The following is a 26,302-nucleotide window of genomic DNA, read 5'->3' on the forward strand; positions in this document are numbered from 1 at the left end:
CCTTAAAGCAGCAATTGTTGATGCTAGTGGTATCAGCTAACTAATCCTTTCAATCCATCTGTTTACTGATGACTCTTCTGAAGGTGAAACAGATTTTTAAAGCCACAGTAGCCTATGAAGTTGGTATGCTAGTCTTCTCAATGCCTGCCCTCTTGTTCTAAACTAATTGCAATTAAGGCTGCTATAGTGGAATGTAGATAATATATCTTATTCATCTTGTCATCCTTCTTGCTATTCTGCGACTTTGGCAAAGCTGCATTTATTTACAGACAAGACATTGTGATCTAGTAACTCTTCAGAGGTCAAGTACATTTGAATAGTCTTAGAACAAAATAGGAAAGCAACAAGACATGGATAAGTAAGGGGAAATTTTCCTGAAAAACAGCAGTAACGTGTCACAGAATTTAGCAACACCAAAGCTTTCCACACTTTTTTCCCTGGCTTTTTTTCTGCCCTTCCTCCAGAACAGATACTGCAAGTAAAAAGGAGACAGTCGTAGTTCAAGTTCCTGAGCTATGTACTTGTGGTTAGTTCAAGGTATTTCAATTGCACTGAAAGACTTTGGGGGAAAATACCAAGCTTTCCTGCAGTTGGAAATGTCCTGGTGAAGGAAAGGTACTCTACTGTCTGTATTAAATGAGTTGCGGCGAGGTAATCCTTAATTGCACAATCTCCAAAGTAAAAAATCTCCAACTACATATTTACCAGATGAAAGAAGGTCTCTGTACACATGGATTGTGCTAAATGTTTGGGACAGTATAATGCAGAGTAGCATTTTCTTACTGTATTAAAATGAATTAATTCATGTTCACAATGTAAAGATCTGTTTCTTAGGTGGAAAATGATTCTGGAAATCCTTGGCCTTGGCTTCCTCCTCCTCTGTGTTGGTCTTTTCTAGCCACACAAGGGAATGAAGAAGGCACTGTCTGCCTGCACTGAGACAGCAACCAATTCTGACTTTTATGTCTCATTACTTGTAATCATTTACAATCTATCCTTCTGGAGTTAATAAACTTGTTTATCGTTTTATCTAAACCAGTGTTCTTGAATTGAAGTGTTTGGGAAACTTTATTTGAGATAACAGGATTTGTGCATATCATTTTCTAATAAAATGACAGACTTTATATGAGCGTGTGGTGCTTGCACTGACCTGGAGAGGGCTGGGCAGCATAAGACGCACATTTCTGGGGGGAAATCTGGGACTTGGAAATGCTGGTGTTCGGCTGCAGTGTAATTTAAAAGTGATTGGCCTTAGCACTCCTATAGTATAGCTGGGAGTAATATACAGGCTGGAGGCTGTGTGAGCTGACAAGGAGTGATTATGCTCACAGCAAAGCAGTGTAAAAGGAATCCCAGGCTGGAGAATTGAAGGGACACAGCTGTTCAACTGTCCAGACTGTACCCTGGGTAATGTCATACTCCCTTTCTGCAGATTAATCCCATTACTACTTGTCTTACTTTCAGTGGACATGGAAAACAACTGGTCACAGCCCATAAAATATTTAAGGACTATTATAAGTCCCCCTGGGTCTTTTGTTCTCAAGACTAAACATACCCACTTTTAACCTTTCCTCATAGATCAGATTTTCTAACACTTTTATCATTCTTGTTGCTCTCCACTGGACTCTCTCTAATTTGTCCACATCTTTCCTAAAGTATAGTGCCCAGAATTGGACACAGTACTCCAGCTAAGGCCTCGCAAGTGCCGAGTAGAGAAGGACAATTACCTCCCATGTCTTACATATGACATTCCTGTTAATACACCCCAGACTATTAGCCTTTTTTCTCAACTGCACCACTCTACCACCCAGATCCTTTTCAGCAGTACTACCACTTGCCAGTTATTCCCCATTTTGTAGTTGTGCCTTTGATTTTGCCTTCATAAGTGTAATACTTTCCACTTGTCTTGATTGAATTTCATCTTGCTGAAACCAAACCAATTCTCCAGTTCATCAAGGTCCTTCTGAATTCTTCTCCTGTTCTCCAGAGTGCTAGCAATTGCTCTCAGCTTAATGTCATCTGCAAATTTTATAAGCGTATTGAATAGTAGTGGACCCAGGGACTGACATTTGTAGGATCCCACTGGATATTCCCTCCCAGTATGAAAATGAACCATTGACAACTTCTCTTAGTTCAGTCTTTCAACAAGTTGTGCACCCACCCTTATACTAATTTCATCTAGATCACATTTCCCTAGTTTGCTTATGAGAATGTCATGAGAGACTATATCAAAAGCCTTACTAAAAATCATACAAAAATTATCATATGTTATAGACTTGTGTACAGGAAGACTCCCCAAGGAGGACAGGGGCAAGAAATGTGTTCAAACATGCCTCAGGAACATGGACTGGAAGTAATACGGCAGGAGTTTGACTATATAAAAGACTAGTTTGATTATCTAGAGGAGTTTCTTCCTGAAAGAGGGGGAGAAAACAGACTATTAGGAAGCTAAGAAAAAAGAGCTCATCAGCTGGTCGTAAATGGTGGGGTGTGGGAGGGAAGAGAGAGAGAGGGAGAGAGAGGATGGGAAGGGAAAGGTACAGACCTGAGAGCAAATTCTCTGCTGGCATAACTCCATTGAAGTCAGAATTATGCTAGCAGAGAATTTGTTCAATAGATTTAAACATGTAAATGACCTTCCTTTAACCTCTTTAATAAGAATGTCTACTTGATCCACTGAGGTTCTGTGCAATCCTTGCACAGGAAAGAACAGAACAATGCTTTTCTTTATGTCTGAGGATTTTTTCTGCTTCCTTTCTTACTTAAATAAATAGTAACTATAATTTGTATTTGGCTGTCCATACTGAGGGACCAAATGCTGATTGTCCATTTTGGAATATAAGAAAAGCTCTCCTCTTGGATGATGTAAAACAAACAGGTAGAATCCACTGACCCAGCACTGCCAAAGTCACAAAAAAAGAGGCTCAAGAGTGATTATAGTCTGAACCCTGAGAAATGAGAAAGCTAGGGGTTCATGCTAGCAGAGAGGGAGCCTTGGGACCTCAAGGTTACAGAGGTAGAATGAAAAACTGTTTAAAGATTTTATGGAAACACTGTCTCTTGCTTCAGTTTGCTTCTTTCTTGTTGTTCGTCCAATAATAGTCATCCTTATCCCCAGATCAGAATCCAGACTTCACATATTTCACAAAAAGGCATGGTCTTACATTGTTGAACTGTACCAACTAATACAATAACCAACACACACCTGGGTGTGCAGAAATAGACATACTCCTATGGAGGTTAAATAAATCCATCCTCTAATTACAATACAACAATTTTATATTATAAAATGAACGTGTATTCAGAATTTAGACACATCCATTTTTTGAAAGTTTGCTAATAGCTTAATTCACTTTTCAGGTGTACTTAAAATCTCGTTTCTTTGTGCTAAAAATTATCAGTAAATATGCTATATTCCTCCCTGCACACAGTTTTTTAAAAAAAAAATTACATATTTTTTCAATCTTCCTAGAGTATTTCATAAAGACAGTAATTCCAACACCACCTGTTACCTCCACTGAAGTGTAAAACCTGAAGATGAAAAATGTCCGCATGATTCTATACTTTGTAGCAGAATTCTAAACTAACGGCCCAATCCAGCAATTCTCACGAAAGCCAAACGCCAGGATCTGGCTCCATAGTTGTTAAAATGCCCCCATTTCCATTATCTAATTCTGTACTATTTTCGCTTCAGGGGATTCTTCAAAGCAATACAAAAATATCCAAACTGGAAACCTTCCTTTAGGACACATTTAATAAGTGTAATTTCTTATGGGGCCTGTCATTCTCACAGCCACTGATTGATTCCAATTACCATAATTGCACTTCTGCATTATAATTAGTCTTGTTTAATGGCATATGCTATATATGTCAAAATTCTGCATGAATTCCAGGTCATTCAGAAAACTTTGGGAAATCCACCTGGGATCTTTGAATATTACACACTCAATTTTTGTTCCTTCCAGTAATCAAGACAATGGATGCATCAGAGGATAAATAACACATGATAGGAAGAGAACTAAATATTCATATTTTACCAATACTATGCAAAGCACCAAAAAAAAGTTTTTAAAAAAATCAATTTTGGACATGGGGCACCACGTAAGCATATAAATGATAAAATAAGAAGATGAGACTGGATGACTGGGGATGGATCACTTGATAATTGCCCTCTTCTGTTCATTCCCTCTGAAGCTTCTGACACTGCCTACTGTCAAGACAGGATACTGGGCTACATGGTCCAGTCAGACCCAGTACAGTCATTCTTATGTTCTTAAAACAAAAATTTGGTTGAGTCATATAAATTATATTAAAGGGAAAAAAACTATTTTAAGTAGAAATGTATTGATTTCTCAATTAAAATGAAATTATCCTTGCAATAATCTTTGATTATTGATTGATACAGCAGCTTCAGAATGGCAGAAAAAATAATAAAACTCTCACAACACCTTCCAACACAATTTGTAATTGTTCTCAATTTTCTATATGTGCAAAATCTAAGGGTGTTTTATTTTTACTGTATACTGTAAATTAAAAAAAAAACCAAAATTTTTAAATTGTTACATTGGCATCATTTCCTCTCAGCATAAAATTTTTTAGCTTTGGGGTTAAACATTTCAATGTTTGGGGCATTCTGTTTTCTAGACATTTGCATGGAGAGAGAATCAAAATCAAAATCCTCAACTTTACCTTCACGGTTCTACATATCTCCATCCCTGCTTCTCTCTGACTGCTAAAACCCTATGTTTTGCCACTTCTCCTTCCTTTCACACACACTTTGTATCCTTCTTCCATAACCACTTCTGTGCCTTCTCATACAGATTTCTCAAATACAGCTGGAATGATCTCCTAGGTGTCATATGCCATACTACCTCCATTCTTGGCTCCAAATACCTCGTCAAACTCCACCTCTTTCAAATGCCTTGTCAAAGGAAACCCATACTCCCATGCCAAACTAACTACAATAAATAAATCTTTATTAAAAAAATATGGAAATCAACAAACCTGATGGCCTTATACTGAATACATCTTAAAACTGAATGAACTATTCATAATTTGTCTGCAGATTTTATTTTTTTTAAAAATCAGAGCATATCATGGTATGTAACACTGTCATTCATTAGCTGAATTTATTAAACAATTTAAAGCAATCTATCTTCATTTTAAAGATTGTGACAAGTTCATTCAGAGCATTCAAAACTTTGTAGATTAAACATCTTACCTGTGCTGAGTTGTAACTGGTCAGCTAAGTCAGGTAGTATTGATTCTCTTGCAAGCACCCTGGCACAAATAGTTCCATGTGCACATTCTGGGAAAATGTGCATTAGTATATACTGATAACCCAAGAACGCAAATGCAAAAGTGGTGCAAGCATATACCGAGCCAATTCATTTAAAAATTGAAGCAAGTAGTCAGACTTTCTTTGTAGTATTAGCCCACCTTTAGTAAGGTGTTCTCTCTCATTTTGTGTCTTACCTATTTCAAATCATGATTTCCTTAGGGTAGGGACAATGTCTTTTCATTATGAAGTGCAATGAACATCTGGTGCTGTATTAGTAAATACTGTTGCTAATGCAGTTGTTTTAGCAAGTTAAAGATTGAAGAAAGGCTCCAATTTGTATGTTCAAATGATATGTTTTTGAACTTGCATTCTTTAATTACTTTGATTTTCTAATTTTAAATGTTTATATACAATAATATATTATATTTGTATTGGACAATTGGCATGACTTCTCACTGAAGTCTTTCAGGCATCTGGCCTTATGAAATGCCTCAGCAGATAGCACAGATATGCTACATCAGGGGTCGGCAACCTATGGCACGTGTGCTAAAGACGGCATGCGAGCTGATTTTTAACGGCACACTGCTGCCTGCCGGGTCCCAGCCACCAGCCCCGCTCAGCCCACTGCCGAACCCAGGCCAGGACCCCGGCAGGCAGCAGCGTGCCATTAAAAATCCTGCCCACCCCGGCCCGCTCTTCTCCGCCCCTCCCCCGACAGGGTGAAGAAGCTTGGTCCTGCCCACTGCTGCTGCAGAGCAGGCAAGTTTCCCCTCCCCTGCCTCTTCCCCCCCCCCCCCCTCCCGCGTGCTGGGTTCCTGCCCCTCCTCCTCTGGCTCCCTGCTGCCAATCAGCTGATGGCCCATGCGAGGGAGGGGGAGAAGCGGAGCTACAGCGTGCTGGCTGCTCCGGGGAGGAGGCGGAGAAGAGGTGGGGACGGGGACGGAATCAGGGCATATCCACTCTAGCCCCCCGCCGTGAGTTGCTCAGGGCAGGGGGCTGGGAGCACCCCCACGACCCCAGCCCACACACCCAGCCCTCTGCCCTGACCCCTGCATCCCCCCTCACACACCCAGCCCTCTGCCCTGACCCCTGCACCCCACGCACACCCCAGCCTCCTGCCTTGACCCCAGCCCTGACTCCAGCACCCCCCACACATACCCAGCCCCCACACAGCTCTTGCCCTGACTCCTGCACCCCTTCACATGCCCCCAGCCCCCTGCCCTGACTACTGCATCCCCCCAAACACATACCTAGCCCCCCCACACCACATGTCCTGACTCTTGCACCCCCTACGTTCCCACCCCCACCCCTCGCACCAAATGGAAGCTGCCCAGGAAAGCACTTCACCCCCAAAACCTCCTGCCCTAACCCTGAGCCCCCTCCCTCATTCTAGCTCCTGGCTAGACCCTACATCCCAACCCCCAGCCCTGTGCTCAGTGCACTCCCACCCTCAGCTCAGTGCAGAGAGAGAGGAAGAGAATGGGCTAGAACCAGGAAGAAGGTAGGTACCCACTCTATGTGGGCAGCACCAGGATCCCAGACCGGCAGTGGGCTGAGCAGGGCCAGCAGCCGGGACGCTGGCTGGCAGGAGCTGGCGGACGGAACCCCAGACTGGCAGCAGGCTGAATGGCAGCGGGCTGAGCCACTCAGCCCGCTGCCAGTCTGGGGTTCTGGCTGCCGGCCCCTTGCCAGCCAGAGCCCAGCTCAGCCTTCTGCCGGACTAGGTGAATGGAACCCCAGGCCGGCAGCGGGCTGAGTGGGCCGGCAGCATAAGATCAGCATTTTAATTTAATTTTAAATGAATCTTCTTAAACATTTTGAAAACCTAGTTTACTTTACATACGACAATAGTTTTACTATATAATATATAGACTTATAGAGAGAGACCGTCTAAAAAACGTTAAAATGTATTACTGGCACGCAAAACCTTAAAGTGAATAAATGAAGACCTGGCACACCACTTCTGAAAGGTTGCCGACCCCTGTGCTACATCAACAATGAATTTAAAAAATAAAAAATCTGTCCTCCTTACATGTCCCTCAAAGCGCCTTCTTAAAAAATGGTGTAAAGGGACTTAAAATATATATATTTCCTATTCAAGTTGAAATTTTGATTATGAGAAACAACGTTAGTTAATTCATTTGTAAGTGAATGAATCAGATTGCACTGTGAAATCTAAAGGTAACTAATAGGCCCATTTACTGTAAAGCCAGGCCTAATAAAAAGGAAATTATTTATTCAATTAAAAAACTATTCATTTGGCCTGGTACTATTTGATGAGCTAATTTTAGTTACAAGAAAACCCATTACACCAGCCACAAGTCTGATTCACTTTATTCAAAGCCTTGTTTAGAAAACTATCCTCAGAATAGATGAGCCTCAAATGAACATCATGGATCAAAATCTGCATTGACTTGCATCCCATTCAAAATCAGTTACTTCAGAGGAACAGAAGAGTGAAAAAAATCAGTGCACAATTTTGCTCTGGGGATGTACACACATGCAAAAATGAACTTATTTTTCCTTATAAAGAACCAGTTTCTCAAACTACATAGTTCATGTTCCAAGATGTACATTCTAAAAGCACAGTTGCCTTCATAACAAAAAAATGGTTACTAACCTGCTCTGTCAGTGTACATTCCACTCAGGTTTGTTCATGCCAAGCGCACTGCTGTTGGAGGGTTTTCCCTCCGCAACAGTACCAGTCAGGGGAGTGCACACACCCTACCCCCTCACAGTTCCTGAAGAGGCAATATAAGGGCAACAGCATCCTGATCCCACCCTCAGTTGCTTCACCCCAGAGCAGGTAGTTTAAAATTCCAATGGAGAAGGAATGGAGGGAAGACTGTGGAACACAAGTCTGCACCCACATCTCATAGAGCAACAGTTACAGAACAGGTTGGTAAGCTTTTTTCTTCTTTGAGTGTTTGCAGGTCTGTATTCCACTCAGATGACTCCCAAGCAGTACTGTTTGGGGGATGGGTTCGGAGTCTACTTGAACAATGATTGCAGTATCACTTTGCATCTGACCTACAGGCCATTGGGCGACAGGCAAAGTCAGTACAAAGGTCAGAAACCATTGTCGGTACTGGAAAAGCCTCTCGAAGTAGAGTTCTCCACCGAAGGGTCCTGTACCAGGAAATCTTCCATTGTCAGTGCCAAAGAGCATAACAGAGTTGGTGGGGGTACATAGGTGCCAAAGTGACAGATGCCGAAATAGGGGATGTAGACTGTGCTGGGATGAGGACCGTATCGGTACCAGCTCTACAGGCCTCTGCACCAAGGAAGGTGCTTGCTTTTTTGTCAGTACCAAAGCCATTCATTGTAGCAGCACTAGCCCTGAATATGTAGAAGCAGAGGAGCCTGGACAGCCAGCAGTACCAATACTATGTCCTCCTCTTCAATTAGTGGGAAGGTAGAATAAGTCCATCACTGCCACATAGGCTTTTAGCGCCATTAGTATGGAAAGAAGTAGCACCACACTATCCATAGGTACTGGAATTGGCAGCTGTCTCCCAGACAGTATCAGAGTCAACAATACAGCACTGGAATTTTCTTGCCTTGATACCAGGGAGATGCAAGCTAATGGCACAGCTCTACCCGGGATGCCTGACTCTTGTGAACATTGTGCGACTGTTTTTGATGAAGAGGACAAATCTCTTGTTGACTTTGAACATCCCTGATTCCTTTTATGGGTCCTTTTCCGAGATACGTGAGAAGATGTGGATCAACCCACTTCCCTTTTTCAGGGAAGAATCAGAGCCCGGGAGTCCTTCCACTATTACCAACAAAGCGGAAGATGATTGAGGACAGCCAGTCCCACTGGCTGAAGAAGGTTCCTGTGCCAATGAATGCCTCATAGCCTGTTCCAACAGGTGCTGCTTCAGGCAAAGGTCTCGTGAAATCTGCATTCTCTTTCTGAAGGAGCAGCAGATATTATACTTTCCCTTAAGGTGATCTTTGTCTACACATAGCAAGCAGCGAGCATAGGAGTCACTGCTGGGGATCAAGACCCCGCTCCCACAACAGGCAACATTTGAAAACTGGAGAATGGTGCAAACCCTCCAGTTCTAAGCACAACAAATTAGTATAAAAAATAACTGAACTAAGAACTACAATAAACTACAAGTACTAACTATTTATAGGGTAAGACTCAATGACACAAGTGTGATGCAAAGAAAAACTGTAGAAGGCTCACACATGGGGAGTTCTGACTAAAGCCACTGGCAATAAGATGAACAAAGGAGGTCGGAGTGGTGCCAACCTCATAAAGCCTCAGGAGGGGCCACAAGGGGGTTTGAGGCAAGTCGTACCAACGGGTATTGCTGCAGGAAAGAAATCTCCAGCTCCAGCATACGTGGCACAGATATGCTGAGCAGAATACACATTGAAGAACCAAGGAGTTTGCTGGGACCTCTACACCTTTTCTTCACCATCCTTTTTAAAAGGTCTCGGCCAGTTCATCAGATTAGAGAAAGAAGTGTGTCCTTGAAATAACCTACAAGCAACATTATTCCACAGTTATAGGTAAACAAATTACAGGTTTCAGGGACCAGTGCTGTACACTGCTTCATACGTTTAATTTTGCTCTCAATTACACCATCACAACTCTTAATGATGCCAATGCACATTGTGCCTGTGTATCTGGGGGCAGAATTGAGCCCACTGAATAACAACAAGGAAACCACTAAAGAACAGCATCTAATAAAATATATATATACAATTAGAATCAGGCAAATTGCCTCTCCCAGCACCAGAAAGAGCCACTGCATCCCAACAGGAATTCATTGGGGTGGACAGCTTTAATCTGTCAGGAGCTCTATAGTAATCCTGTAAGTGGAACCTCACTGAAGACTCTACTGAATCAATACACCCTTCTGCTGCCATGCCCAAACCCATTCCCAAATCATGACTGTCCAATTTTGTGTCAAGTGTGATCACTCCTGGTAGCAGGGAGGTTGTGGGGGGTTAGCCATCACAATCACCCTCCTAACAGGTTTTTCAACATCAGGGCTCCCCCCAGGCACTGCACCAGCAGAACTAAGATAATAGGAGGCTTGGAAATATAGATTAGATAGATGTTGGCACAGGAAGTGTCAGAGGTGCAAATTAATCTCAGGAATTCAAATTCTCTATTCTAGTACACAGACCATTATACCATGTCTCTCTTTCAATTGGATTTGAATTCAAGAGTCCTAGTGAGCAGTGAATAGTGTAAACAGCGAACTTAGTGAAAGATAGTCTTAGAATACATCAAAATTGTCATACCTACATATTGTGTATGAGTGGCCATGGCCTGCCCATGGCTTGAAGCAGTGAATTCCATACTCCCCTCAACAACCCTGGTGTAGTATCATTCACAAAGCCTATTTGCTCAGGTTATATGTGGGGGGAGGGAGGGGAGGAGTTTACCCCAAAATAAAAAGGCAATATTGTGCTAATGAATCCTGCTGTTTACAAGCAATGATAACTGGTATTACAATATATTAGCTTCTTCTGCTAAAATGGACACTTTTGGATTTGATTAAGAATTTTCTTTTCATTTTATTTCCTTATTACTTTCACTAGTTATTCCTTTTCTACTGTCCACCTATTTTAATTACACTCATCTACAAATTGTTTAACACAAAGGGAACAAAGATGTTTAAAGAAATTCCATGAATGGAATATTAAAAAGCTAAATAATAAAATGTTGAAACAATCCTTTTTCTTTTGCAGCAACGAGGTCAACATGCATTACAACTTTCTCACAGAACTCGAACTGTGCAAGATATTTTCCAGGAGCAGCATCTAACTCCAGGTGCGACTGAACGGGTATCTTGGGAGGGCTTTTTTTCCTATGTCTGTCAGTTAGGCTGCAAAGAGGGCTTAATTTTGTTATTTTATCCCTTTGAATATAATTTTCCTTTTCTACACTTTATCACCCTGAGGAATTTATTTTTATTCATATATTATATATTTTATACCATCTTTCAGATAACGTAGCCTAAAGTTCTTATGAAAACTACATTCTGTGTGACTAAAAAAAAAAAAAAAAAAGCCCACTGTAGTGGAGTAGCTTACAATGCCATATATGTCTAAATCTATGCACTGCTCTTAAAAATACAACAGCAAATGAGAGATTAACTTTTTTTCCTTTCCAAAGTCCACACATATAATTTCTATTATATCCAAATGTTATTTTGAAAGATAATATCCCCCACATAAAGAACTTTCCTTTTTTTATTTTTAAGATGAGATGAAAGATTTGAGAGACAGAAACAGTTTAAAATTATAGATGTGGTTCCAGGCAATGCTATGATAAAGTTATATATAACACTTTTAGGTATTTATTAAAAAAAAAAAACCAGGAAAATTTTCTCCAGGCTAAAGTTGCATTATACTGTGATCTCTCAATTTCAGTGAAGTCTGCTTGATTGTGGGTTAGTCTCCCCAGGGAAGCAGTGAAAGTCCTATCACTTACATAATTTAAAAGAGGGCAGAACAAAGCATTCAAGAATACACTATTGGGGACAACTCTGTATTGGCAGGGGAAAAGACAGGATGATCTTTTTTTGTTTCTGAGCCCAATCCTGCAAGTGTTACTCCATATGATGAGTCCCACTGAAGTGTTGTGTTGATAAGCAGGTATCTTGGGCCCAACCCAGGGATAAGATGTTAATAAAACCCTTGTTCACTGTTATATCATAGAACAGTTAAGTGTGGTCCAGAGTTTTATGTCAAGCTATTGCTGGCTTAGTCCCATTGGAACAAGCCTGATTAAATATCTTTTTAGCCTTTTACTAAAGACACAGAAAATAGAAAACAGTTAAAACATTAAGTAAGACTTTCATTTTAATGATATCCTTTATTCCTTTTTTCTGTAGCTGTATAGCCTTGCACAGGGAAAACCTCTGTTTGATAACCTTTTAGATGGAGATAAAGTAGTATTTACTGGGTTTTTGTTTTTTTGTTTTTGTGGAGAAAACGTTAGTTTAGAGAAAACAGCATCAAGTCAAACTTGTTCAAGGTCAATTCTGTTTCCTTCAAGGGAAAAAAAGACACAAACAAAAGGGGAGAGAAAATAATAGCAAAGATAGAAAATGCAACTTCTATCTCCACGGCTGACTCTCACTTGCCATCTCACTTCTGGATAAACAGACCCAGCACACAGTCTGATCAGCCACTCCAAGACTTAATAAAAGGCTGACAGGTGCTGGCAGAAGTAAAGGCTTTGCTTAGCTTGCCTTTCTGGTCACAGGGCCACAGCAGCACTGCAAAGGTGAAGTTGTCTCTGCTGGCTATGCCAGACTCTTAGTAGACAGAGACAGAAAGAGCAAGGTAGGAAGGAAGATGGGAAAGAGCAGAGTGACACGAGGGAGAAGGTGACAGCAAAAACCTCAGGCTCACATCTCAGGTGTTGTTCAGGATTTAGCTGAAGCTGCTGATTTCCACTCAATGGCCTGGTCCTGTTAACTGCCTTTCAGCATCAAGAAAACAAAACAGTTCATGGTGGCTCTCCGGAGAAGGTGGGGTTAGCAGACATGATAGCGAAGCTCACTCCTTGCAGTCCACCCATCCCACTATTCTTGTCAGTGCTCCTCACATAAAAGAATATCCTCATCCCATTAAAATCAACCACACCACATTTCAGTGATTTTAAACTATAAGCTTTTCCTCTCTTTTCTGGGATCTTTCAGCTTGTGGTTTTGCCAACCCCTGATTGTACCTGGAGTTCTTTTTACTTAAGTGATCCAGTTAGTAATTGGATACTTGTCTGCAGCTCTTGCTTACTTTTCTAAACACTTATGGAACGAGCTGAACTGAACTTTTGTTACCTTGGACAACTTAAAGCCCAGACCTCTGCACAACAGAATTCTACAGGACAACTTGAACGAGAAAGGATTAGTCAAGAAAGATAGATTTTTCAGGATCAGGCTTAGATTCAGCCATACTTTTCAGAATGTTCATATATATTTTAAGTTACAGTAGAATTCCGGTAACAGATCATCTTCTCTCAAGGCCTGCAAAATGCTCGGGCGTCTAACGAAATAATAAAAGTAGTTGCTTCAAGTACATGTTAGCTGCTTTTCAAAGGTAAGGACACTAATCACCTCGCAAGACCATGCTCTCTGCATTAGCAAAAGGGATTCTTTTTGCAGGATGTGAGTCAAAAGTAGAGTTATGCTTCTGTATTTATTACTGAAATACAACTGCAAATGAGTGATTTACCATTTAGAGGTAGCAGCTGCATGCACACAGCAGTTAGTTTGCATCAAAAATTTCATAAGGGTTTTTTATACTGTGTTACTTTCTACGAAAGGATCTATGGAATAAAGGCTCCTTAAAATATATTGACATAATAGAGCCTAATGATTCTAATGAAGCCATTGTGATCTTTTGTGTCAATCAGCCATGGACTAAGTACTTAAAGTATGCCCTGTCGCAACACACTGAAGCCAGATGGCATCGTATCAGTAATCTGTAGGATGACTAACATGGAGATTTTCTTTTTAAACTATACCTTTAAAACAATTATACTTTTCCTGAATAGGTTGTGGTGGCTAACCTAGACAGACAAAGAAGATATTCTTTGGTTATCTATCTTGTTGACTATTAACCACCTGTAACTGTTTTCTGCATATTGTAGTTACCTAGGAGCATGAGGAGGCTTAGCCTATTGTGACACACCCCAAAGCACCTTGGACAGAGTCTCAGACATAAAGGTCATAAAATATTTAACAAAGCCTTTACAACCTCAAAAGATGCTACAGTAATTATATTGAAAATGGAGTTCCATATACATTTATAGTTATCTTTACACAATTATGATTTTAGTAAAGATTTAAAGCCAAATGGAAATAACAAACACACCGAAAAATCATTCAAGACAGTTTAATAACTTTAACATGACAAAAAAAATCAAGAAAATACTGTTTTAGGGCAGCCACTCCATCTCTATCAGCAAGTGATCCAGAGTCCAAGAAACTCTATGCATAACGTAGTGAAAGCCTGAGATCTGAATTCCCTTTCTTTCATTAAAGATTTAACCTTAGCATCATTCAAGTTTTGCTTTCTATATGTATTAATACACTGTACTAAGTCTCCATCAAGGGTATAAAAAACACAAGCCATGGCACCAGAGTTATCACTTCATTTCCAGCCTCTTGGCTGTTCTTGTGAGTAGACACACAGGTAGAGCTGAATTACATAGGTTTCATACAAGAAGGCTGAATGGTATTTTCCAATGGTGCAGTGAATTAGACATGACCTCATATTAACTCATCCCCTACCATGGTACCTCAGCTATGGGGAATGGGTTCTTTCTCCTTTAACAGAGGATGCAAAAAAAAATAATCATAGGACTAGATGCTGATGCAAATGCATAAGGAAGTAAAAAATGCCTTTAAGAAGGCTTCTGAGGCCTTGGATCCAGGCACATAGGAATAAGCGATGCTATTCACCTGCTTACTCCTTACCAAACCAAGTGGGATGGAGGAGAGCAGGGAATGGACGAAAGCTTGGCTACATCCCCACTCCCTGCCTATAGTATCCAAGCCAGCATGAGCAGTCATAATTTATGGCTAGTAATAAAGGTCAGCGGGTAACTAGCTTCTGGGAGCAAGAGGAATTTGACTCAATGGTGTGTTTTTCTGAGTCACAATACTTCCTGGGACTACCCCTAGAGTGGTGCAATTTATGCACCACCACTGTGTACTCAGGACTGTACCTAGTCAGATTCTAGACCTTACATGATATTTTTTATGATTAAATATTGCAAGAAAAATTTTTAGACACTTGTTTATTCCAAATGTTATTAAGATGGAGTTATGGGGAATTCATCAACAATGTTCCCTGAGATCATGTTGGAAGAGCCAAATCCTAGCATTATACTGGATGAATCATACAGGTGTATGTTGAAATCTAGCAGTATTGAAGAGAGAAAAGTTGTACAGTGTTCTCTTTATACATTCTTTTCCTATAGTTTGACGTATTAGACAATGTCAAAGACATAAAAATTAAGACGTGGTATGGTTTATTGATTCTGGAAAGCTGAATTATGTCTGCTTGTCAGGAGAACAAGTAGTTGCACAAAGAATAAAAATGGAATTTTTGACGGAAACCGAAACACACCCCAAAATTGTGTGTTAAACATTAAGTCCCACTGCCATCTTGTGGCAAACACTATAACTCTTCTTTCTGAACATAAAAGCAAAAACACCTTTGAATAGTTTGGGATAAACTCCTTGCAGCAAAATTACAGTGGACAGATCATTTCCATTTTGCTACTTTGTTGTGGAAACAGTAAAATAAGGGTGTATGAAAATCCCACTAAGAACATATCTGCATCTTTAGGCACCAAAACATGTTTAAAATTTGGCTGTGCTTTGTACATGAGAAGTGCTCAGTGCCCAAAAGTTTTGCTTAACAACTAGGAATACTATACTATCTCTCTCAGACATTACTGACATGCCCATAGTACCTAGTTACTAGCTATATAGCTGTTATTAAGCTATAAAGGAATAATTTAGGGGATTTTTTTCCATTTTAGGTTCAGATAACCAGCAACTAGAGGACAGACCTTTTAGACTTCATCTAGTAGTCTGTATCTATATACATAAGTATTTAAACACACCCATGGTATGTAAATATAAAAACAAATATAGAAGATTACATGCTATTACCGTTGGAGTGGTGTTAATGATTTTCTTCAATCACATCAATTTTTTCCCCCAGTCAACAAAATGCTAGGTCTATTTCAAACTCAAAAGGCAGCATGACCCCTTCCTCGAAAGTTTTCTGTGAGATTTATAAACAAGCACATTTATTTCTTCAACAAAATTACTTACACACAAACCCCTTTCAAAATCAGAAAGAATTGCATTTTTTAGAAGACTACACACACGCACATAGAAAGCTACCTGCCGTCATTGATAGGATGACTATCTGTAAAGTTTGCAAGGTTTTAATTTATACCAGAATATTCACAAATCTATAGAAGTGTACGCAAGAATGCTTTTCTTTTCTCATTACAACTAAATTATATTATCCAATAGTTTGGAGTGATATAGTTTAAGAGTCTTTTCAGGATGTTTGCATATAACACTAATTCTGTTATGTGAAGACAAATTACTCCTCAATTAGTGACCTTTAAAAAAAACAGTATTAGTCTTATAGGTGCAAATCTTTAAGATTAAGGCGAAAAAGAGAAGTACTTGCATATAAAAAGGGAAAATATTAATGTATTTCTATTTTAATACAAATTTCTTCAGATCATAGTGAAACTTTAAAATGCTGACCCATTAAATTGTGAATGAAATAGAACAAAACAATAATATTAACATTCTGCCAAATACATTTCATATCTACAATTTACTCTATTTTCTGTGCTCAGTAAGATAATTGTTTTTCAAAATTTCTATCGTGTTTATTTAATGTTCTTTAGTATGAGGATTTCAGATTCATTTGTATAAATTACAATAATATTTGTTATAAATATATAGAGTAATTAATTATCAATGTTCTTCGGGCAAGCAAAGGGATATAAAGCCCACTGGCATCTAAAGGAAGGCTCCCATTGACATCTGTGGATCAGGCCCTACTGGGTTAAATTAAGAACAATTCAAAACTTAAGGATAGACTGATGTCAATATTGGTCTAAATTAGGGTTGTCAAGCAATTAAAAAAATTAATTGGGGTTAATCGCACTGTTAATAATAGAATACCATTTATTTGAATATTTTTGGATGTTTTCTACATTTTCAAATATATTTATTTCAGTTACAACACAGAATACAAAGTGTACAGTGCTCATTTTATATTTATTTTTGATTACAAGTATTTGCACTGTAGAAAAACAAAAGAAATAGTATTTTTCAATTCACCTAATACAAGTACTGTAGTCCAATCCGTTTATCATGAGAGTGGAATTTACAAATGTAGAATTATGTACAAAAAAACCTGCATTCAGAAATAAAACAATGTAAAACTTTAGAGCCTACAAGTCCACTCAGTCCTATTTCTTGTTCAGACAAACAAGTTTGTTTACATTTTCAGACAATAATGATGCCTGCTTCTTGTTCACAATGTCACCTGAAAATGAGAATAGGCATTTGCATGACACTGTTGCAGCCGGCGTTGCAAGATATTTACATGCCATATGCGCTAAAGATTCATATTTCCCTTCATGTTTCAACCACCATACCAGAGGACATGCGTCCATGCTTATGATGGATTCTGCTCGCTAACAATCCAAAACTGTGCGGACCGATGCATGTTCACTTTCAGTATCTGAGTCAGATGCCACCAGCAGAAGGTTGATTTTCTTTTTTGGTAGTTTGGGCTCTTTTGTTTCCACATCAGAGTGTTGCTCTTTTAAGACTTCTGAAAGCATTCTCCACACCTCGTCCCTCTCAGATTCTGGAAAGCACTTCAAGTTCTTAGACTTTCGGTCAAGTGCTGTACCTATCTTTAGAAATCGCACATTGGTACCTTCTTTGCCTTTTGTGAAATCTGCAGTAAAAGTGTTTTTAAAATGAACATGTGCTGGGTCATCATCCAAGAATACTATAACATGAAATATATGGCAGAATGTGGCTAAAACAGAGCAGGGGACATACAATTCAATCACAAATTTAATTAACACATTATGTTTTTAACGAGCATCATCAGCATGGAAGCATGTCCTCTGGAATGGTGGCCGAAGCATAAAGGGGCATATGAACGTTTAGCATATGCCAGCTACAAAAGTGCCATGCAAATGCCTGTTCTCACATTCTGGTGACATTGTAAATAAGAAGACGGCAGCATTATCTCCTGTAAATGTAAAGAAGTAGGACTGAGCGGACTTGTAGGCTCTGAAGTTTTACATCGTTTTGTTTTGGTGTGCAGTTAAGTAACAAAAAAAAAATCTACATTTGTAAATTGCACTTTCACAACAAAGAGATTGCACTGCAGTACTTGTATGAGGTGAATTGAAAAATATTATTTCTTTTATCATTTTTACAATGCAAATATTTGTAATAAAAATAATATACACTTTGATTTTAATTACAACACGGAATACAATATACATGAAAATGTAGAAAAACATCCAAAATATTTAATAAATTTCAATTGGTATTCTATTGTTTAACAATGCAGTTAAAACTGCGATTAATTGCAATTAATTTTTTTAATCATGATTAATTTTTTTGAGTTAATCCCGTGCGTTAACTAGGATTAATCAACTAGTCTAAATATCTTATTGGCTTCTATTATATGGAAGTTGTCTCCAGATTTAGAAATGAGCCTCATCCTGTACTCTCCAAATCAATTTCAGCTCTAAAGAACTACAATAAGAGTAGTTGGTCAGTAGTTATTGCTAAAAAGCAGACAGAGGAATATTTGGAAAAATTAAATATACAATGGAAATCCTATATGAGATAAACACCCACATATATATATATATATTATCATATCCTGGAGTTCCAAGGTGATTAGTTAATGAAGATACTGATCTATTAGCAATTTTAGGTGAAAAGTCAGAGAATCATCGAGATACCTAGAGAAAAATGATACCACATCTACCTGGCATTTACTATCTAGAAACTCAAACTTTTAACCCTAGTAAAATACTGGAACAAAATTCCATGCAATTATTAAACATGTAGGAACATAATTACTAAGTACCATGTGTTTATAAGCATAATTCCACACAAATAAGATCTCATTTTCAGTCAACTGCAGGGTTTAGGCTTAATGGACAAACAAAACACAGTAGTTGGAGCCTTGCAATATACCTGGACTTCAGCAAATCATTTTAACATTTTGATACATTGTATATTTGAAAGATTGGATTTGATATAACCCATGCCCCCTGAAAACCCATGAAGCAAAAATAGTTAGGAATGATACACTAATTTTCAATACATTAGTTTGGCAGTAAATGGAGGAGAAGGAGGTTGATTAGTGAATGCTGCAAGGATCATTACTGGGCCAAGTTTTGTTTAACTTAATTAATTATATGGGACAAGAACTCAAAGCCTTAAACAAACTCTCAGACACTAAATTGAAAAATGTTGCAACCAGCAGTAAGGGCATAATAAGGGCATAGGACTCATACAATTATTAACAATGGAAAAATTCTGCAGAATATATTACAAAGTTAGAAATATGTTCAAGAAATAGGTGTCTGATCCTGTGAAATACTGAGCACCTGCAACTCCTACAGAAGACAGAAGCATCTCTCAGGAACAAGACCAAAATGAGATTCACTCTGGAAAAATATAAACAAATACATGTGATAAAAACAGTCTGAAAACACAGATAATTAATGTGAGGGAGATATTTGGAAAGTAGAAATGCTGAAAGGGGTGACAGAGGATGTGAACTTGGAGTATGATGCAACAATATAAAAAGTCATTGAGATTTTTGGAATGTACATACAGAGGCATCATTGAACAAGAAAATCATCTCTCCGCTATGGCCTGGAGGAATGCACCTAGAACTATGTATCCCTTTTTGAGCACCTCAGTGGCAGAAAGATGTCGACAAACTGGAGAGAATTTTCAGAGGAGAAACAAAAATTGTTAAGGATATGCAAGTATTAACTCATTAACTGGCATTTTGCTGGTGGAAGAGAGAAAAGTTCCCACTGCAGTACTGCCTAAAGGCCTCAATCAGATTGGGCCCAATTGTGCTCGGCACTGTGTAAACACAACAAATGACAGTCCCTGTCCCAAAGAGCTCAGAGGCTAAAAGACAAAAAAGTAAAAGATGGATGGAACAAAAATCGGGCAGGATGGGGAGACAAAGCAACAAATATAATAGAATGTTTGATCCCTAGCCAGTCCCTAGTAGTGGTCACAGCTTGTCACCTCTCTGGCTGTTATCAGGTTGTAGTTTTCTATATGTATTACAAGACCAGAGAGGAGAAGGTTACAATAGTTAAGGCATGAGATGATCACAATTGGACAAGAGTTTTTGACAACATGGGGAGACAGCAGAAGCTGAATCTTGGAATATTGCACAGGAAGAAGTGACAAGATTTCAATATGGTCTGGATGCATGAGTCAAAGGAGAAGGCCAAAAGATGACAGGTTCTGAGCCACAGGGACAATGGTGTTGTTCACCATTACAAGCACAGGGGAGGAGAGGGATGTAGGGAGAAAGATCGGGAGCTTGGTTTTGGCCATGTTAAGTTATATTTTATAACAATTTGTCCAATGCAGAGCAGTTTTCTGAAGTGACAACCAAAATAGCCTATGATCCAAGCTGATTTCTTTATGGATAATTTGGCCAAATTTTTAAAAATGCAGGTCTTCCGGTTTTTGCAGCTCACATATTGCAGATGCCTGGCTGTTGAAGAAAACATATTTAGTTTCAGAAACAACACTTGTGAAAGAGTGAAGATGAGTTTGTTTTAATTTGAAGAAAAGGGTTCATTTCCAATGCCGATTTTAGCTTTTTATTTTTAATTTTTTTAATTGACAGCTGTCTCATCCACTGAATATCAGGTTGGGGGCAATTCATAGTATAGATTCAGATAATGCTGTACATTTCAGTCATCTGTTTGATGGATACTATGAATTTTGAAATGTCCACAGGCCTTATTCAATCAGTAGGATTTTTATATTTTCTCAATAATGTAATTATTTGCTTGAAATATGCTAAGAGCCCAGATCTCTTTTTCTCCCTGTTTTCACTGATGACATATGCATTTTGTGAAGATTATTTATGGAGGTCTTAATATATACACTCCACTAATGCAAGTAAATCTGGATAATGTATCATAAGGCATTTGAGTAGTGATTATAGTTTGTGGTTAGAGAGGTTTGTTTTAATTTTGTAGCAATAAATATTTCAATATCTATTTTTCTATTATTGTGTTCAAATTGAACACAATAATAGAAAAATAGATATTGAAATTCAAATATTTTGAACACAATTTCAGTAACAATCATATTCACATACATAGTTTTTATTGTGTCATTTTCAGGTTCTAAACGGGAACAAAATATTCATAGTACGTTTATTCTGCAGTTGATGAGAAATCTCAAAGTGGTCCTGCAATTAAAAAGAAGACCTTAAAGACTTTATAACTTTAACAGCTGTCACTGGCACAGTGCTTGAGGCTATGTTATTGTAGGGTCAGTCATTCTATAAAACTGTCTCTTTCAGCCCCAATAAACCTATCAAGATTACTTCAACTTTTAGCAAGGGAACCCAGAACAAGACCAACATTTAAAAAGTAAAGCGTTTAAAGTGGAATGTCAGAAATTTGAAGGGCACACCCTTATTTCTGAATAAAATATTGGGTCTGAATGAGCCAATCAGCCATATTCTTCTGACAAAGAAAAAAGGCATTGTTTGATATTGCTATTAACCATATACTGCTCCTTTAAATGTTCTGGTGCACCCACCACCCCCAATTTCAACCATTGCTATATCCATATATTATACTTGTCATAACTCTTTACACTATAGTGAGTCAGCCTGCTGAAAATAAACTTTATGGTTTCCATTTTAAAGCATGAGCCCAAATACTGAGTGGAAAAGTTTACCCGCTGTCCTAGTGTAAACCAGAAAGAGGAGGAAGTGGGGACATACTTGCAAAGTATATTGCAAGAAAAATATGTGCTTTGACACATCTAATAGAATGAATAATCTGTCTGCAGCTAGAGGATCCCTCCACTAGGAGCTTTTCTCGACTTTGGACACAGCAGGAGGGGGCTGGTGGCTGCCACTTCCATACCAAATCTCTTTTTAAAGGCTTTTCCAGGGGGAATGTCACACACTTGACAATTATCACTTGGAATGCCATATTGCAAGCCCAAATGAATTTTAATTGTAGACCCACAGTGCCCTCTTTCAAGCTCTGGTGGAAACCCCTCCAGCCTGAAAAGCAGGACTGTCAGACTGAGAGGAATTTTAAAATAAACCCAGTCCTCAAGTAGCAATTAAAAAGCTTGGCGAAATGTAGCAAAGGAACCATTGAATGGGGGGGGAATCAGGCTTACACCCAAATCAATCTTTGGGGAACTGAGTTTCTTAAAGAGGCAGACAGGTCGAAGTCTGGGTCTGCTAGAAAGGAGGGGAGTAAGTCACCCAAACCAGCTGGGAAATAGTCAAGGGAATCACATCAAACACACACACACAGAGGCAGCAGTTGACGCTGTGACGAAGCCAACTTTTAATCACACCCTTCTGGCTCTTTCAAATGGTCTGTGTCTGTAACACAGGCTCACAGACGTTTCTCACACAGGCCCACTGGGGAACTGTGCTGCCCTCGCACTAACAATTCTCCACTGTTCCCAGGCCACCCCCTCGCCGCCCCGCGGGCCGCGCTCTGAACCCAGCGCTTCTCTCGGGAAGGCGGGGAGCGCGGCTCCCGCACAGGAGATTAGTAGGGGACGGGGAACAGAGTCTCTAGGGCAGCTGGGGGGGAGGGGGAGGATAATGTCTCTTCTGCCCCTGTGGCTGTAGGCGGGGAAGGCTCAAAGTTTCCAGCCCCGGACGGAGAAGAGGAGCGGACATTTCTGCCAGCTTGGCCGGGCCCCGGAGCAGCGACCGCTGCCCTCTCCCTCCGCTTCCATCGCCACGGCAGGGCAGGCCCCCACTTCGCCAGCAGCCCCCCCCCGGGCCCAAAGCAGGGGGGCCCCCGGGCGGGCTCTGGGGGGGTGACCCCTGGTGCAGCCGAGGCGCCACCGCCAAGCAACTTGTCACGCGCCTATTGCTTGAACCTCCCCCACCCCGGGTTCCCGGCAGCGTGACTGCACCGCTGCTCCCCGCCCAGCCCCGCACCCCCCGGGACAGAGCGGGCGGGGGACGCTCGGGTTAATGGGATATCCAATATCCTGCAGTGTGCACTGCGTGCTCTGCACTTCCCGCGCCTAAAAGCCCCTAATGCGCTCTGGGCTTCCTCCCGCGGCTGCCCACAGGGGCTTTCAGGCTGGAGCCGATCGATGGGGCTTCTCCGGTGTCCGGGAGTCTCGCAGCAGCAGCCGCCAGGCAGGAGGGGGCCGGGAGCCGGGTTTTGCCTCTCAGCCGCTCTCTCCCCCTCCGCTTTCCGCTGTCACGGTCTCCAGTCCTGAACCGCGCGCCCGCCCGCCCCAGGGCACATCAGACACCCCCCCGCTCCCCCCCCCCCGCCATTGGGTTGAGGGAGCAAGTTGTGGTGTCCGTCCGGCGGGGCCAAGGGTGGTTAGGGAGCATGCGCAGAGCGCTCAGGCACGCTCAACAACAGCCAGGGAGCACACGCTGATGGGGAGCGAGCTGTGACCCTGCCCGTCCCGGGACGTCCTGACCGCTGCCGGGAGGCGGGGGGCGCCAGGGAAGGCGGCTCGCCCGAGCCTGGGAGCCGGGGAGGGTTGGAGTCAGCCACGATTTATACAAGAGCCCAAAGAAACTTTGTGAGGCTTCCCCGCTCCGGCTGCCCCGCAGGGGGGGATTCAGCCCGCGCCTCGCTCGGGGCTCTGACCCGTCCCCGGCCTGACAGCAGCCCGAGACGGGCAGAGACAACTCCTCTCATTCGGCTCGCTACCGTCTGCCACCTGGTCTCCTAAACCGGAGGAGCGCGGAGCCCCGAGGAGACAGGATCTGTGCCCACCCCTCCCGAAACCTAACGCGATGCTGGCGGCGACCTGGGGCAGAGGGGGTCTGCCCATGTCCCCAGCGGCTGGTCCTACCTTTCCGATTTGGTGAATTTCCTAAAGGCCTGCCTGAGGTCGTGGAAAGACCTGTAGGTCTGGGGTTCCGCGGAGATGCCCTGTGCCCGGGTAGTGCGGGGTCCGATATGGGTGGTAGGCACTGGCAGCACTGACTGGCATTTGTGCAGTTTTCTTTTCAGTTCCTGGATCTCCTCTTCCTTCTCTGACAACCGCTTCTCCAACTCTTTAATTCTCTCTTCCTTCAGCTGCAAAATCTTGGCAAAGTCCCCTTCCAGCTCGCTCATTTTCCAACCTTTGCTAACTTTGTTAGCCTGCAGCAGCAGGGAAGGCGAGCGCTGAGTGAATGAAGCTTCTAAATAAGTGAGCAGGGAGATCTGCTGCCACTAATGGATGGTGAACAGCTTTCTTCGATCCACTTACTGCTGAATGGGCTGTAAACGGAGGCAGAGAAATCTGAAATCAGTGGAGAGGAGATGCTGAGTGCTAATCCGAACGCTCTGCTGGGAATAGGTGATTATCTTTCATTGAGAAACCAATTAGAGCTGTCCTTCCTCCCTTGATATCCGCCAAATTCACTCGGGGGGGGGGGGGGTAAAGGGGGAAGCATGCACAGTACACTGAGCTCCTAAACTGCGTTTGATCAGAACAGCAGCTCTCCCTCCATCATACAATAATCACTGTCCGACATTAAGTGGTACAAAAGAAGTGGGTGGGGGGCTTTGTGCCACTCTGCAAGACTTGATCCTTGAAATAGCAACAATTACCATGTGATCTAGAGGGTGACGCAGCTCCCTGTAACTGGATCCTAAGACTTTGGATTAAAAAAAAAAGAACACTTCATAAATATTAAAGCGTCTTCAGCTAATAACTACATGAATCCATTCTCTCTCTCTCTCTCTCTTTCTCCACCCCCCACCCTCCCATCTCTTGCCACTGCTCATCTGGGTTGCATGACAAGGCTTTTGTGGTCCAGTTTGTTGTATAAGAAGAGTGTATAATCACTTGTAATTAGATTTCGACACAAGAATCAGGACTTTTCCCACAAAAAAGCTTCAATATTTTTACTAAATCGTTAAGTGAGGCCACGACTGTACTGTTTTATGTTCATGAACTGAAAGGTAACAAAGAGTAAGTAGCTGTTGATGGCAAAGGACACCTAAAAATCTATGGGCATAGTTGTTTTGTCAGTCGTTTGAGTCTTTAGGTACCTAGAAGCTCAGTGTGCAGAATTATTTCTCTGTTTTAAATCTGATGACCTTCTACTCATACTCTACCAATTTATATGAGGAGCACTGATAGGGCACCATTTTCACTGTACTTTAAAAAAAAGTATTTGTTTGATAGTAGATACTAGTTATCTCCTGGAAAAGAGGACAAATGGGGCATCAGAACTGCTTTTCCCATCTTCAGAAAACACCATAAAAATTCCAATCGCTGGTTGCTTAAAGCAGCTTAGTTTTACATTATCATAACCCCAGTAATTATATGGAAGGAATGTAATTTTAAAACCAAGCACCTTATGCACCCATGACACTAAATAAATTTTAGCAACTTTTATTCTAAAAAATACCTCTGCTGATATTACAGTTTACTATTAGCATAGCCTCTTATCAAATTAATTTTTGCATCCCATCTGAAGTGCATTTTCAGTATTTCTTTATTATAGTACTAAATGTTCAACAATTCACTCTCTCACTTATAAACTATAAGGCTCTAACACCAGAGTACACTTCCAAGTACTTGCTTGTTACTCTTGTTGTAACAATGCCTCTTTATAACATTAAAAAATCATTCATACTCACCAAATGGTGGTAGAAAGAGCTTTCACTGCCTCTGAAAGTTAGAATTTTAATCCAATAAAATCTAAAATTTGTAGCAAGTTGACTGATAAGCAAAATAAAAAGTGTCATGCAAGTTAATAGGCCTCTACATGGTGCAGTTTTCAGGATGTGGGCCTCGGTGATTCACAGCACATGGAAATGCATTCTAAATTCATACTTATTCTTCTTATTACTCCTTCATATAACCTAGGCCAGATTGGTTCTCATATTATCTAGTTCCAGTGCTAAGCAACTATACTGATATCAGTGGGATTTCTTAGGATTTCCACTAGTGTAAATGAGATCAGAATCTGATCTATTACAGGTACAATAGGTGAGGTCAATGGAACATTTCATATGATACCAAACAGTGATGCCTCATATCAGGCCCCACTGAAGTCAAATGAGATTTTTGCCCTTGACATAAACTGGGCCAGGATATCACCCTTATGGTACTTATTAGGAATAGACTACTACACATGATTTTTATGGAAGCTTTTAAAAAAAAAAGGACACCATTCAACTTTACTATCACATTTCTGTCTGAAAATTGTGTTACAGTAAGCCCCTCA

The 26,302-nt window shown here is 40.7% G+C and overlaps 1 protein-coding gene across 2 annotated transcripts in view; it reads right to left on the reverse strand.

Moving 5' to 3' along the window:
- PRKG1 (protein kinase cGMP-dependent 1) overlaps positions 1–26,302 on the reverse strand; it is a 901,242-nt gene that overhangs the window by 848,979 nt on the left and 25,961 nt on the right. Inside the window, exons 1-2 of one of the 2 annotated variants that reach the window (XM_073353693.1) lie at positions 24,675–24,710; positions 23,929–24,341 (exon numbers count right to left, since the gene is read on the reverse strand). In XM_073353693.1, the coding sequence (XP_073209794.1) occupies positions 23,929–24,194 (266 nt within the window). In that variant the 5' untranslated portion in view covers positions 24,195–24,341; positions 24,675–24,710. Of the gene's footprint in view, positions 1–23,928; positions 24,342–24,674; positions 24,711–26,302 lie in introns of those variants that run through there. The other variant, XM_073353692.1, reaches the window with a different exon arrangement.

Source organism: Lepidochelys kempii, chromosome 7 (genome assembly GCF_965140265.1).
Source record: "Lepidochelys kempii isolate rLepKem1 chromosome 7, rLepKem1.hap2, whole genome shotgun sequence".
NCBI classification, from domain to species: Eukaryota; Metazoa; Chordata; order Testudines; family Cheloniidae; genus Lepidochelys; species Lepidochelys kempii.